Source organism: Neophocaena asiaeorientalis, unplaced genomic scaffold, assembly GCF_003031525.2.
Source record: "Neophocaena asiaeorientalis asiaeorientalis breed wild unplaced genomic scaffold, Neophocaena_asiaeorientalis_V1.1 scaffold629, whole genome shotgun sequence".
In the NCBI taxonomy this organism is placed as follows: Eukaryota; Metazoa; Chordata; class Mammalia; order Artiodactyla; family Phocoenidae; genus Neophocaena; species Neophocaena asiaeorientalis.
The window spans coordinates 6,590,260-6,602,750 of NW_020175468.1; the positions used below are offsets into that span (position 1 = coordinate 6,590,260).

A 12,491-nucleotide genomic window follows, 5' to 3' on the forward strand; every position below is an offset into this window, starting at 1 on the left:
GTGCGCATAGCATGTGGGATCTTAGTTCCCCGACCAGGGATCGAACCCGTGTCCCCTGCATTGGGAGTGGACCACCAGGGAAACCCCATGGTCATGTGTCTTCTGCGTGTGGCTTCTACCCAAGCCTCTCCCGCTGGTCAGGGCCCCTCAGCCCCACCCTGAGTGAGGCTGGGAACCATCCCCAGCACCCAAGCCATTCCCAGCTCTCCTTGGATCGTGCCTTAGCTTCTCACACATATGAGGGACTTCTCTGTGCCTCAATGTCCTTTTCTGTAAACTGGGGGTAATTACAATAGGAAATGCCAGGAAACAACCTAGATGTCCTGGGACTGGTACAGTTCATGCTGGTGCGGCAGCCGCATAATGGGGGGCTGCAGACTTGTAGAAAGTATGCTTGAAATAAATTCATTGACAAGGAAGCTACATTCCGAATCCATTGTTAGGAAGGAAAAAAAGGCAGGTTATAAACTGGTATGTAGTTTATGGTTCCATTTTTATGAAACGCACGCACATACACACACACTTTTTTTTTTTTCCTGAAGAGAAAGGTTTAGAGCAGAAATCAGAACTCTTTTTTTTTTTTAAGTTTTTTTTTTTTTTTTGGCTGCACCGTGCAGCTTGGGGGATCTTAGTTCCCCGACCAGGGATTGAACCCGTGCCGCCCAATCCCTGGGCCCCAGCAGTGAAAGCAGAGTTCTAACCACTGGACCGCCAGGGAAGTCCCAGAAGTCAGAATTCAGAGTTTGGTCCCAGGCATCTGACTTTTAATACATTCTTTGGGTAAACTCGTAGGCATACTCCCATTTGAGAAAAAGCTATCTAGAAAGATAGGCATCAAGAAATTAATTTTTTTTTTTTTTTGTGGTACGCGGGCCTCTCACTGCTGCGGCCTCTCCCATCACGGAGCACAGGCTCCAGATGTGCAGGCCCAGCGGCCATGGCTCACGGGCCCAGCCGCTCCACGGCATGTGGGATCTTCCCGGACCGGGGCACGAACCCGTGATCCCCTGCATCGGCAGGCGGACTCTCAACCACTGCGCCACCAGGGAAACCCAAGAAGTTAATTTTTTTTTTTCATTTAACTAGATGATCATGGTGGGATTTTTTATCCCATTGCATATCTGCATTTTCTACTTTTTCTACAATGAACATGTGTCACATGAGTTAACACCTGTTTGTAACTGCAAAAGGCGGGGCTAATGAGTCCTCCATCAGCAGGACTGTGGCAAGGCGCTCCGCAGACACACGATGAGTGGTGTTTCTCTGACCCCTTTCCCTTTCCCAGACAGGCTCGTCTTATGTTCCCCCTGCATCCAAGCCCAGCCGAGCCCAGAGCCCCCAAGAATGTGAATGAATCTGAAATCTGCTGAGTGGAGAAGCTCCTCTGGTTTCTCCTCTATTAGAGAGGACAGGGTAGGACCTAGCCGAATTCTGTGCCCTGTCCCCGCTTCAGGAAACTGGCTGAGGGCTTATGGGCAGGAGGGACAGCTGGAGGGGAAGCCGAGGCCCAGAGGGAAGGAATGGATTTTCCCAGCATCACACAGCTGGTTGTAACAGAGCTGGGACCAAAGCCGGCTCCTGGGTTGTGCCATCCCACTGCCGAGAGGAGAAAAACCTGAAAGATCAAGTGTGCGTGTGGGCCAGAGGACTAGTGAGAGGGCGTGAGATTCTATGGAGCAGAAGAGCATGGTGGTCAAAAAGCTGTGTGACCCTGGGCAAGTCACTTCATCTCTCTGAGCCTCAGTTTGCTCAAACATAAAACGAGGGTAACACCTGCCTCACAGTGGTGGTGTGAGAAGTCAACAAGACCATGCTCACAACCAACTTAGGAGAGGGACTGACACAGAAAGGAGCAAGTAAGTGGTGGAAACGATATTAGGATTAGCAGCCCACAAATGATGTATGTGAGTAGGATGTGCAGGGTGCGGAAGGGAATGCAGTGCGGGGGGGCAGGAGGAAGGCATGTCCTGGTACTCTGTCTTGGGGTGAACAAATGCAATGAAGACACCAGGCTCGATATGTTCCTTTAGGGACTTCCATGGCGGCCCAGTGGTTAAGACTCCGAGTTTCCACTGCAGGGGGCACAGGTTCGATCCCTGGTCAGGGAACTAAAGATCCCACATGCCGCGTGGCACAGCCAAAAATATATATTTATATGTTCCTTTGTTCACTTGTTCATTCATTCAACCATTCATTCATCCAATAAGCACTTCCTGAGGCCAATTCTAGGTCAGACCCTGTGTCAAGCCCTGCAATCCACATACGAACAATGGGAGTTCCCGCTGAGTTAGTAAAGAGGAATTGGGGATGGCTGGGCTGCTCTCTCATCTGTGAGAGTTGCTTGCCTCAGTGGCCTCCAAACCACCCTTTGAGGCTTCTGCTGAAAGGGGCCTAGCAGGAGCGCAAGCCCCCACCGCCTGCCCGGTGCGGTACTTCAGGTGGGTGTGCGAGCACACGTAGGAATAGTAAGGCCTGTGCAGACGGGCTGTGTTCACCTTTGTGATTCACAGCCCCGCACACCAGGCCTGACACTCTGGGGACACGCCGTGCTCGATTTTTTTTTTCCTCTGTGTTTTTTTTTTTTTTAATGAAAAAAAAAAAAAATGTTCAAAGCGCCTAGCACAATGCCTAACACCTGGCAGGGCCTCAATAAATAGCAGCTATTATTAGCATCATCATCACACACCAGATCACTCTTGATCCCTACAAAAACCTTATTTTGCCGACGAGAAAAATCGAGGTTTTAAAAGGAGTGATGTGATTTGCCCACAGCCGCGGCTGGGACTCAAAGCAAGGTGTGTGCGACCCTGCAGTCTGGGGTCTGCCTTTTCCTGTCATGGGGTGGGTTGTCAGGGTCAGGGAGTGGGGGAAGGGCAACAGTTGGGGGGTAAGCGGACGTGATGATGCGGGGGCAAGGGTGCGTTGGCTGGGGTGAGGGGGGCATTGTCAGGAAGATGGAGTGGAGGGCACAGGCCCAGGATGATGGGTGTGGAGTCTAGCTGCTTCGGCCAGCTGGCTTCCTTCCTCAGGCAGGAGGTGGCCTGACTTGCCGACGCCCCTACCACACTGGTAGGTGCAGGTCCCCTTCTGCCCCGGAAGGCGAGCTCCCTCCACTCGTGTTCAGCACCGCCAACGTCCAGCTCTACTGTTATACTGGACAACCTGGATGGCAAGGGACCCAGTCCTGTTCATCTGACAAACACCCACTGCACGCTCACTGTGTGCTGAGCCTCGTTCTAGGCAGTGGGGACACAGCCGTGAACAAGACAAAGTCCCTGCCCTCGCAGTGTTGACTTGCTAGTGGAGGAGGAGACATAACAGATAAGAATATACACCTCAGAGCTAAGAAGGAAGATAAAGCAGGTGAAGGGGTAGGTTACAAGATGTTGTTACTTTAGACTGAGAGGTCAGGAAAGGCCTGTTGGGGAAGGTGGGCTTTGAGTAGTGTTGGGGGTAAGAGCTTTCCTGGCAAAAGGAACAGCAGGTGCAAAGGCCCTGAAGCAGGACCAAGGTTGATGTGTTTGCAGAAGAGCAAGAAGGCCAGAGCGGCCTGAGCTTCTGGAGGCAGGAAGAAAGGTGCGGAAGTTGAACAGGCAAGCGGGTACCAGTTCATGCAGGGCTTCCAGGCTAAAGAAGATGTTCTAAGCGTGCTGGGGGCTCACGATGGCAGATGCAAGTTGGTCTCACCTTCAAAAACCAAGCTCCATCCTCACTGCTTCCCCATATACCACGTGGGGCTTTCTGACCCATTCATTCTCTAAGAACAAGCTCCAGACGCCTTCAATAAACCCTTGGAGTCCCAGACAAGGCTCCTTCAGGGTCGACCCTCCCATCCTGGGGACTCCACTGGGACAGGGAAGGGACTGGCTCATCCGTGCACCTTGGCACCCAGGTAAGGCCTGGCCACAGGAGGCCTCAGAAAACAGCAGAGTGTCGATGGTCACTAAACGGGATTGTAACCCTTGACCTCCACCTCCCAGCAAATCTCCCTGTGGGAGCAAGTTGTAGCTTGTTCAACTCCGCCCAGTGGCAGAGAGAAGGGGCTGGAGCAGGGGGAAGGCAGCTGTGTCACCGCCCTGGCCAGGCCTTGTCCAGGGTTCCCAGGGTGGATGGGCAGGGCAGGAGGCCTCCTCCCGTCCCTCATCCTCACCAGACTCTGAGATCCCTGACTTAGTACGTGGCTCACATCCTGTCAAGCCCCTCCTCAAAGCCCTTCTGTCTACGCGGTACGCCTGAGAGAAATCCGAGCCTCACAGCCCTTCCCAGTGATGTCAAGCTTCATTTCTCGCCCCTACCTGAACACACCTGCAAGTCCAGTGATGTGTACATTTGCTCACACCTCCGTGCCTGTGCACAGGGACTGCCTCTATTTCTTTATTTTTTATTATTTTTTACTTTGGGCTGCACGGCGAGGCTTGCGGGATCTTAGTTCCCGACCAGGGATCGAACCCACAGCCCCTGCAGTGGAATTGCGATGTGCTAACCACTGGACCGCCAGGGAATTCCTGGGAGTGCCTCTGTTTGGACAGCCCTCCGCCTCCCCTTTTCCTCTGGACCTTGCCCACAGTGCTCCATGTCACCTCCTCAGTGAAGCCCCCTGGGCCCTCCCAGGCAGCACAGCCCTGGCACACTCTGTGCATCTCTGTCAGAGCCCAGACAGCTGGGCCCCAGCCAGGGGGGCCCCGTGTTCCACCAGAGGAGTTTTCTAAAGGGTCACTGAGGTACAGAGGACTGGGGGTGGGGGCATCTGCGTCCTGCATTATTTATGCCTGTGCGGCCTCAGTAAGTTTTGGGAGGGATGTGCGTGCACATTTAGAATCAGTATGTTTTGTCTAACGCTCAGCTTAAATGTCATGTCCACAGAGGTGTTACACCTGACCCACCAATCTCAACCAAGTTCTCCCACGATCCCTTCCCCCGGCCCCTTGTTCCTTTCCTTCCCAGATGTTATCACTGTTCATAACCAACTACACACTCAGGTCCAATCAGTACTCATCCTGTTGGCTCCAAGCTCTTGGAGAGCAAGGCCCAGGTCTGTCTTGTAAATCACTGTTTCCCAGCTTCTAAGATAGGGCCTGGCTCACGTAGGGCCCAGTTCCTGTGTGATGAATGAATTCATTCCGTGAACGTTTTTAGACCTGAGCATCTACCCATTTTCATTTTGCTCTAAGGGAACAAGTCTAAAGTGGGGAATGTCTGTGTGCTACAACTCAGAACACGTCCCTTCAGGTCACTGTGAGTGGCTTCCCTGTGGGACTTCTGAACGTGGCCTGTGTGCACCCATGGGCATGTGGGCTGAGATGCCGCCATATTTAGTATCTGTGTTTGTACCTTTCCTGCTGAAAAGACTCTCCACGTGAGGAGCAGCCTGGTGTTTTAGTATTTGTCTTGCCGTGTGATGTTTCGGCACCTACGAGCACGCATAGATGTCTGGGCTTTCATAGCTGTGTGTGAATGCGTGCTTATCCTTGTTTTTATATCTGGTATGTCCATTTCAACATCTCTGGAGATGTGTGCACAAGCACCTGTGTGGATTTGTAGGCTTTTATATCTACGCGTTTTCTAAAGAAAATCTCTGACCCAGGGTACAGGTACCTGGGTCTCAGGACCCACGGGTGCACAGATCTGTCATGTATTCGAGAATGTGTGTGCGTGTGTCTATTTTAGAACCACTGCATGTGTCTGCATGTATATCCATTTCAAAATTTCAAAGTCTCTGACTATACTTTGTAGTTTGGAGGGTGTGTGTGCGTGTGTGTGTGTGTGTGTGTGTGTGTGTGTGTGTGTCAAGAATGACATGGACGTGGGTACAGTTGTGTGTCCCTCTTCCCCTTTCCAGCCTGGATGAGTACCTCTTCTCTGCCTCTCTCTCACGCACACCCACCCATGCTCATATGTGCCGTGCAGATGGGGAGGGGGCCAGGGTGTCAGCGAGCTCCTGTGTCACAAGGTTAATTTCTCCGCAGCCAGGCAGGCTGGGCCCTGAGGGGAGGGGTGGGGAGGGGCTGGTCCCCACAGCCCCTCTGATAAATATGTATTTGGGGCTGCTGTGCTCAAAGGTCACGCGGGGAGAAGAAGGAGGAGGGGCGCTCTGCACTGTGCGGTGCTGCTGGGTCCCAGCCAGGCCCCGCCTGGGTTGTGTGACCCCCTCCAGAGGGGTGATGCATAGATTCAGGGAGATGTCCCCCTCATCTGTCCTGGCCCACCCCACCCACAGCTATGCTCAGAGGGAGATGCTGTGTGGACACACAGATATTCAGACGCTGGAGCAGGCAAGCACACAAGCCCACACCCGCTGATGCCCAGACAGAGGCTCTGACGGATGCACAAAGGCGGCCTTGTGGGCCACCAGGTGCATGGACAGCTGGAGTCCAGGCCACTCCTTCTCCCTCACCCCAACCTTCACCCAACACCGAAAAAGAATACAAGCACACAAGAGTGCACAGCATCTCATGAAAAGAAAGGTCCTTGCACACTCAATGCACACATGCACGTAGGAGCACAAAGGTACACGAGGTGCCTCAAGAAGGGTCCCTGCACACTTTGTGGGTGGGTGTGTACACACACACACACAAATGCACATACGAAGATGCACACAGATGCACCACCACAAGAGTGCCCAGGACACAAAGTTCTACGGGGGCAGGTGCACGCTGATGTATGTACACACACATACGCACACGTGCACACTCACCCATACAAAGACCCCAAGACACGCACACCAGGCAGGATGCCGGCAGGACCAGGCTGGGAAACCCACCCCGTCGCAACACAGCCGGCTCTGGCCCTCTCCCCACTGAGGCGAGAAGGGCCACCGGTTCTCTGGTCTGTGGCCCCCCAGCCGGCTCCAGCCAAGTGCGCCATCATTTGTCCAGCCCCGAGTCACATCAATTGTCGAGCCTCCCTCCTCGCTGACCGGCCATCTCGGCCATCAGCGGCCTCGGCCATTAGTCGGCTCCCGCCTCTGGCCTGTGTTTGTTGAGTCTCCCTTACCTGGCAGAACCGTCCAGACCAACGGAGCCCTTTCAGGGTCTGCCTGACCCCTTCCCCAAGGGATTCTGAGGTCCCCTGTCGTATGACCCTCAGCCCAGGCCTCAGGGCAACCCCCTCCCCTCGGCGCACCGCTCAGGCGGTCATTCTTCAATGACCGCTGCCCACGGTGGTTCTGGTGGATCTCGAGGCTGTGTGTTTGAGTGTGTATGTGCGTGCGGGAGTGTGTCTGTGTGTGTGTGTGAACAAGGGCTTAGGGCACCATCAGGTGTGCTTAAAGTCAAGGAGTATCTGAGCGTGTGGATGTCAGGGGCGTGCCTCACACGTGTGTGCGTGCTGGAATGCAGGGAGTGACTAGGTGTACGGGTCTGGCCTCGGTGCAGGGGGCTGTGAGGGGCTGTTTCTGTCTCGGGCACGGGGGTTAGCGCGGTACGGGCGTCTGCTTTTCAAGCAGTTGTGAGCAAGCGGAGTGTGTCTCTTCCAGACTCTGCTGCGTGTTTGTGAAAGTGACAGATGCTGCCTCCCTGGCCTCACTGCGGGGGATTAAGTCTGTGAATGCCACATGAGTCCGAACCCCGGTGGGGGAGGGTCCCCAGCCTGCTCTTACACTCACTCACGTGTGCGGGCCGCAGCCCTGAACGGTATAGGGTCTTGGGGATGACGGCTAAAGTACCCCCTTGCCAGTTTCTCTGAAGGAGAGCGCGTCCGAATGGACGCCGGGGTGAAGGGCTGTGTGTGTGTGTGTGTGTGCGTGTGTGTGCGCGCGCACAGGCGCTCACTCACGCTCACACACTAGTCCGTGTTGTCCAAGGCACGCTGTCGTAAGGCGCACATGTGCGCTCAAGATCACACACGTGATAGCTCCCCAGGGCCAGAGAGATCAAGTCCAAACTTCTCAGAACCTCCAGAGATAGGCCCTGCGACAACGTGCCAACCTCAGCTCTTAGGGCCATGCCCCCAACCTGGGCCGCTTCCTCCCTGCTCCCCACTTCCCTCAGTCATCTTTCCGCCCTCCCCGCTTGCCCCCTTCCTCAGTGCCTGAGCATCCTCGAAGACCCACCTCCCTGTTTAAACACACATCTCCCTCCTCCAGATTCCTGATGACCCAGAAGCTCCCTTTGTGCTCCAGGCACCCAGAATCTTGTCTAAGGCTGGGTCCACTTCAGAGCCCATGGCTGGTCCCTAACAATCGTTTTCAGGTAAGGAGCGATCATGCTGCCATGGCCTGACTACCTCAGGGAACTGACTGTACTTCATTAGCTGGGTGACTCACACCACTCAGTAAATACCTATTGAATTCGGGGACCTAGGAAGTGGGGTCACCACCTCCAGCCTCCTTCCGAGTGTGTCAGAGCTGGGAAAGCCACCTGCCCCGAGGATCTAAAGAAGGTGGGGCTGTGGATGAGTGAGGGAAGGGGCACCTGCCTCTCAAGGCCACCACCCGCATCTGGGAAGGTGCTGGCTCACCAGCAGGGGCTGGAGAGGGAGGGAACCTAAGCTCATCGGTAACCCTGTCATTGAAGAGGGCCAGCCCCAAACTGTCACCCACAGAGTGGGCTCTCAATCTCACTCCTTTGCTGGCTTTCCCTTCAAGATTCAAAGCGAAACCCAGGTCCTCAAAGCCCTTGTTGAGGCACGTAAGGCATCCATCCACCTGACAGGTCCCGGGAGAGGGCCTGTGGATGGACGTCTCAGGGGGCAGGGAGGAAGTGGGGGAAGGCGCCGAGCCAGGGAAAGGAAATGGTGCTGAGACAGATAAGAGGAGAGGGGCAGACCTCCAAAGATAGGCCAGGCGTGATACCAGGAGTCCAAGACCTCAGTCCTAGCACCGCCTGGGTGCTCATAGGCTGAGAGAATCAAGCCCTCATCTGTGAAAGGGGCACCATCAGGGCTGCCGTAAGAGGTAGGCAGTTGTAAGAGGTGTCATCATCGTTATTACTATTATTATTATTAGATTAGGAGTTGTTAGGCCCAAGGGAAAAACAATGAGTGATATATATTTAGAAGAAAGAACAGACCCCGGTCTAAGGAGACCCCCACGTCCACTCTCTCCTCCAACAATTCCCCACACTCAGGTTTCTCAACCGTTTCAATCCTGAAAAAAATACTGGAAATTAACCACCACATGCCAGACAGGGAAACTGCTTCCTTGCCCCCATCTAAGTCCAAGTACCCACTGGCATAGCCATCTGTCCCCCCATCCAGGGTCATGCCCCAACACACTACGAATATGCGTCAGAGCTCTGACAAGCTCTACCCAGGGGGGTGCTGAGGTTGGGGGCCCTAGCTTGGCTGTCACATCAGTGGGGGAAAGGATTCTGGCCTATGGCCCCTGCATGCAAGGAGCGAATGTGTATGAAGCAGAATGCAGGGGGCCTGGGGTGACCACTGATGGGTCTGCTGGAAAAAAATCTGGCTAGCATGCTGTTTAGGATGTACGGGCTAACCTCCATCACACACACAGCATGGCTGTGGGTGCACACACACACACACACACACACAGACACACACACACTGTGGCTGAGTTCTTTCCATACCACGGTCCGTGAAACAGACACCCTCCATTTTCCCTGCAAAGACTGACAGAGGGAAGTGAGGGCAACCAAGGCCCCCAAGGACGGCACTGCAACCGGCCGGAGGGTTGGCCAGCGGCCTAAGGGAAATAGGAATCTGGACCTTTCCAATGGACATGGATGGGCCTCTGTCCAGCCTTATCCAGAAATCAGGAAGTAGATGCGGAATCCCATTACCAGCAACTGGAGATGCTGCCGGTGGCCTTGATGCGATTCCCTCCTGGCCCGCCTGCCACCCCCTGCCACAGGACGCTTTGTTACTACGGAAGAGCCAGGGAAGGTTTCTGTGGGCTGGCAGACTTCGGGGAGGGGGGATCTTTGCTGGTTTTGTTTTCTTGAACCCAGCCTCAAGGTTGCTGTGCAAGCATGCTACTGAGCCCACCCCTACGCCCACGACCTCTGTGCACGTTTCTAACCACTAAACCGGGACCCTGCTTCACAAACCCACCCTCCCTCTGGCCCAGGACACACAGAGACCCAGAGACACCTAGCAAGAATAACAACAGCAACAGTAACAATAGCTCTATGTCGAAACGGGATTTACTTTCACACAGGTGACTTCATTTCATGTGTGCGCTTGGGGCACACACCACAGTCACACCGGTACTTGCACGCAGAGCCTGTAGGCCAACCACGCTGCACGTACAGACTGACGTACTCACCGCCGATGCCAGACTTGGCACACAAACCTGCACACGCGCCAACGGCCGCCACGCACAGAGCCAGAGTGCCTCCCGAGCGCACATGCAGCGAGGGCTCCACGGACATCGAGGCAAGGAAAGGAACTTCCAGGATGAATACTCGCGCCAACTCCCTCCTGCACACACATCACCCACAATGGAAACCCCGAGTACCGGCCCCACCCCCGCTGGACACACCTGTCGTGATTCTACACCTTTTCTCTTCACTCTGCCAAGGCTCCCAAGCCCTACACACAGTCAGTCCCTCCCGCACGCCTCTCTCAATGCCCGCAGGCCATGTACACATGCACATGGCCGCCATGGTCTGACTGTACTCTCCAGCCCTTCACTGCTCACTGACACCACACTCTCCCTTCCCGCCCTGGGGGAGGGGGCAAATTCACCTGGCAGGATGGTAAGAGGCTAAAAACTACTGAGTTAAGCGTCTCATTGGGTCTTTCCCTAAATCCAGGACCTGCTCCCTAACTCTGCAGGCCTCAGGATGGAGGGAAAGAGCGGGGAGTGGTCAGCAGGCCAGAGGCTTTCTCTTTGGATCTTTTACCTGGGGCGCAAAAGCTCTGAGGACCCTCTCAGATGGACCCCCGCACAAATGGCCTCCCCTTTTCACTTCCCACCAGCCATCCGTGTCATTTTCTTTCCCGTCCACACCCTTCTCTCTCAGCGGGGCTGAGTCCAGAACCATGAGCCCTCACTTAAAGTCCTCCCCTCCCCCTGCCATGGCCCCAGTGAGCATCCAGTAGGACTTCTCCAGGAGGCCAGAGGAAAGAGGGGGATGGCGCTAGAGCCCCCCCACCCGGGGCAGACCCACGCCCCCAGCAGGGATGAAAGAGGGTGGAAATACATGGGTCTGCGGAATAAGGCTTAGGCTCTGGTGGGAACTTGGGGCAGTCCTGTCTTTGCACAGAGCCCCTCTCCCTGGCACGCTGTTCAAGCCGAATGCTACAAAAGTGATGAATAAATGAAGCTGAGGGAGGGGGTAGAAAGGACGGGGCGACAGGGAAAATGAGTGGCAGGGAGGGAGACAGGGGGAAGGGGGAAAAGAGAGAAAAAGAAAGGGAGGGTGGAGAAAAGGAAGATGGCAAAAAAAGAAAACCTGAGGGGGTGGGGGGTAGTTTTTGTGGAGAGGAGGAAGAGACAGAGAAACTGGAAAACAGGGAGAAAGAGACACCAGCAAAGGAGATGGAGAAAAAGGAGCCTGAGGTAGGACATGAGAGGAAGAAAAGAGAAGGGAGAAAAGAGGCAGGAGGAGGCGGCCAAGGGGGTTCCCCAAGTTACAGACTTTGCCCAGAGAACTGAGGGGCGCACCCTGGCTCCCCAACATCGCTCTGGGGCCCTGGAGCTCTGCTGCCCACCTCTCCGGCCAGAGATGCCACTGCCTCTTGGAGCCCCGATCCCGGCTTCCACCCTTCTGGCAGTCCGAGGCGCCCCGTTTCTTTCTCTTGCCCCTCATTCCCACCCCCAGCCCTTGCTCATTGCCCGTGCCCTCTTACCTCTCCCCCCCCATGCACCCTGCTTGCTTCCGAGCTTCAGACAGCATCACCAACCGATATCCTCACCATCATCACACTACACCGGCCCCCACACCCCCAGGAAAGGGAGGAAACAAACAAACAAACAAACAGGCGGCACCGCCACCAGCCCTGACCCCCTCTCGCCTCATTTTCTCCACAGTCGCCCGCTCCCCAAATGCAGGGTCCAAAATGGGGATCCCGCCCAGCCCGGGGAGCCTCTCCAAAGCGCCGAACGAAGCCAGTCGGGCGCAGATGCCACCTTGTCTCTCCTCTCTGCGCTCGCTCCTTTTTGTATATGATGGCCCCAGCCGCGATGTGGTTTATTTTCGTCTTTTTACTGGTGTTATTTTTTTCCTCTTTTCCTTTATTTTTTTGGCCTGGGGGCCGCAGCGATGAAAGCGCCCACCGCCCGCCTCCTCCGCCAGCGCCCGGCCGGCCGCTCTTTCTCTAGTCTGCGCTCCTGGGCCTCCCTCCTTTCTCTTCTCTTCTCTGTCTCCGCTCTGCTCCTCCGTCCTTTCAGTTCCGTCCCCAGTCGACTGCTCTCTGCTCTCTCCTCTCTCTACTGCCTCCTCCTCTACGCCTCTCCTTTCCCCTTCCTTCTTGCCCCTTCTCCCCTTTTTCTCTCCCTCTTCACCTCCTCTGCGTCCCCATTTCTTCCCATCCCTCCCCCCCACAACCACGCACATCTCTCCTTTGGTTCCCTCGCTGCCACCAAC

General features: G+C 55.1%; 1 protein-coding gene across 5 annotated transcripts in view; it reads right to left on the bottom strand.

Moving 5' to 3' along the window:
* The window catches only part of POU2F2 (POU class 2 homeobox 2), a 103,168-nt gene that overhangs the window by 60,337 nt on the left and 30,340 nt on the right, over positions 1-12,491 (bottom strand). For 2 of the 5 annotated variants that reach the window (XM_024768766.1, XM_024768770.1), the window contains one exon: positions 7,149-7,154. The exons of the other annotated variants lie outside the window; for them this stretch is intronic. In XM_024768766.1, coding sequence (XP_024624534.1) covers positions 7,149-7,154 — 6 coding nt within the window. Of the gene's footprint in view, positions 1-7,148; positions 7,155-12,491 lie in introns of those variants that run through there. 5 annotated transcript variants of the gene reach the window in all.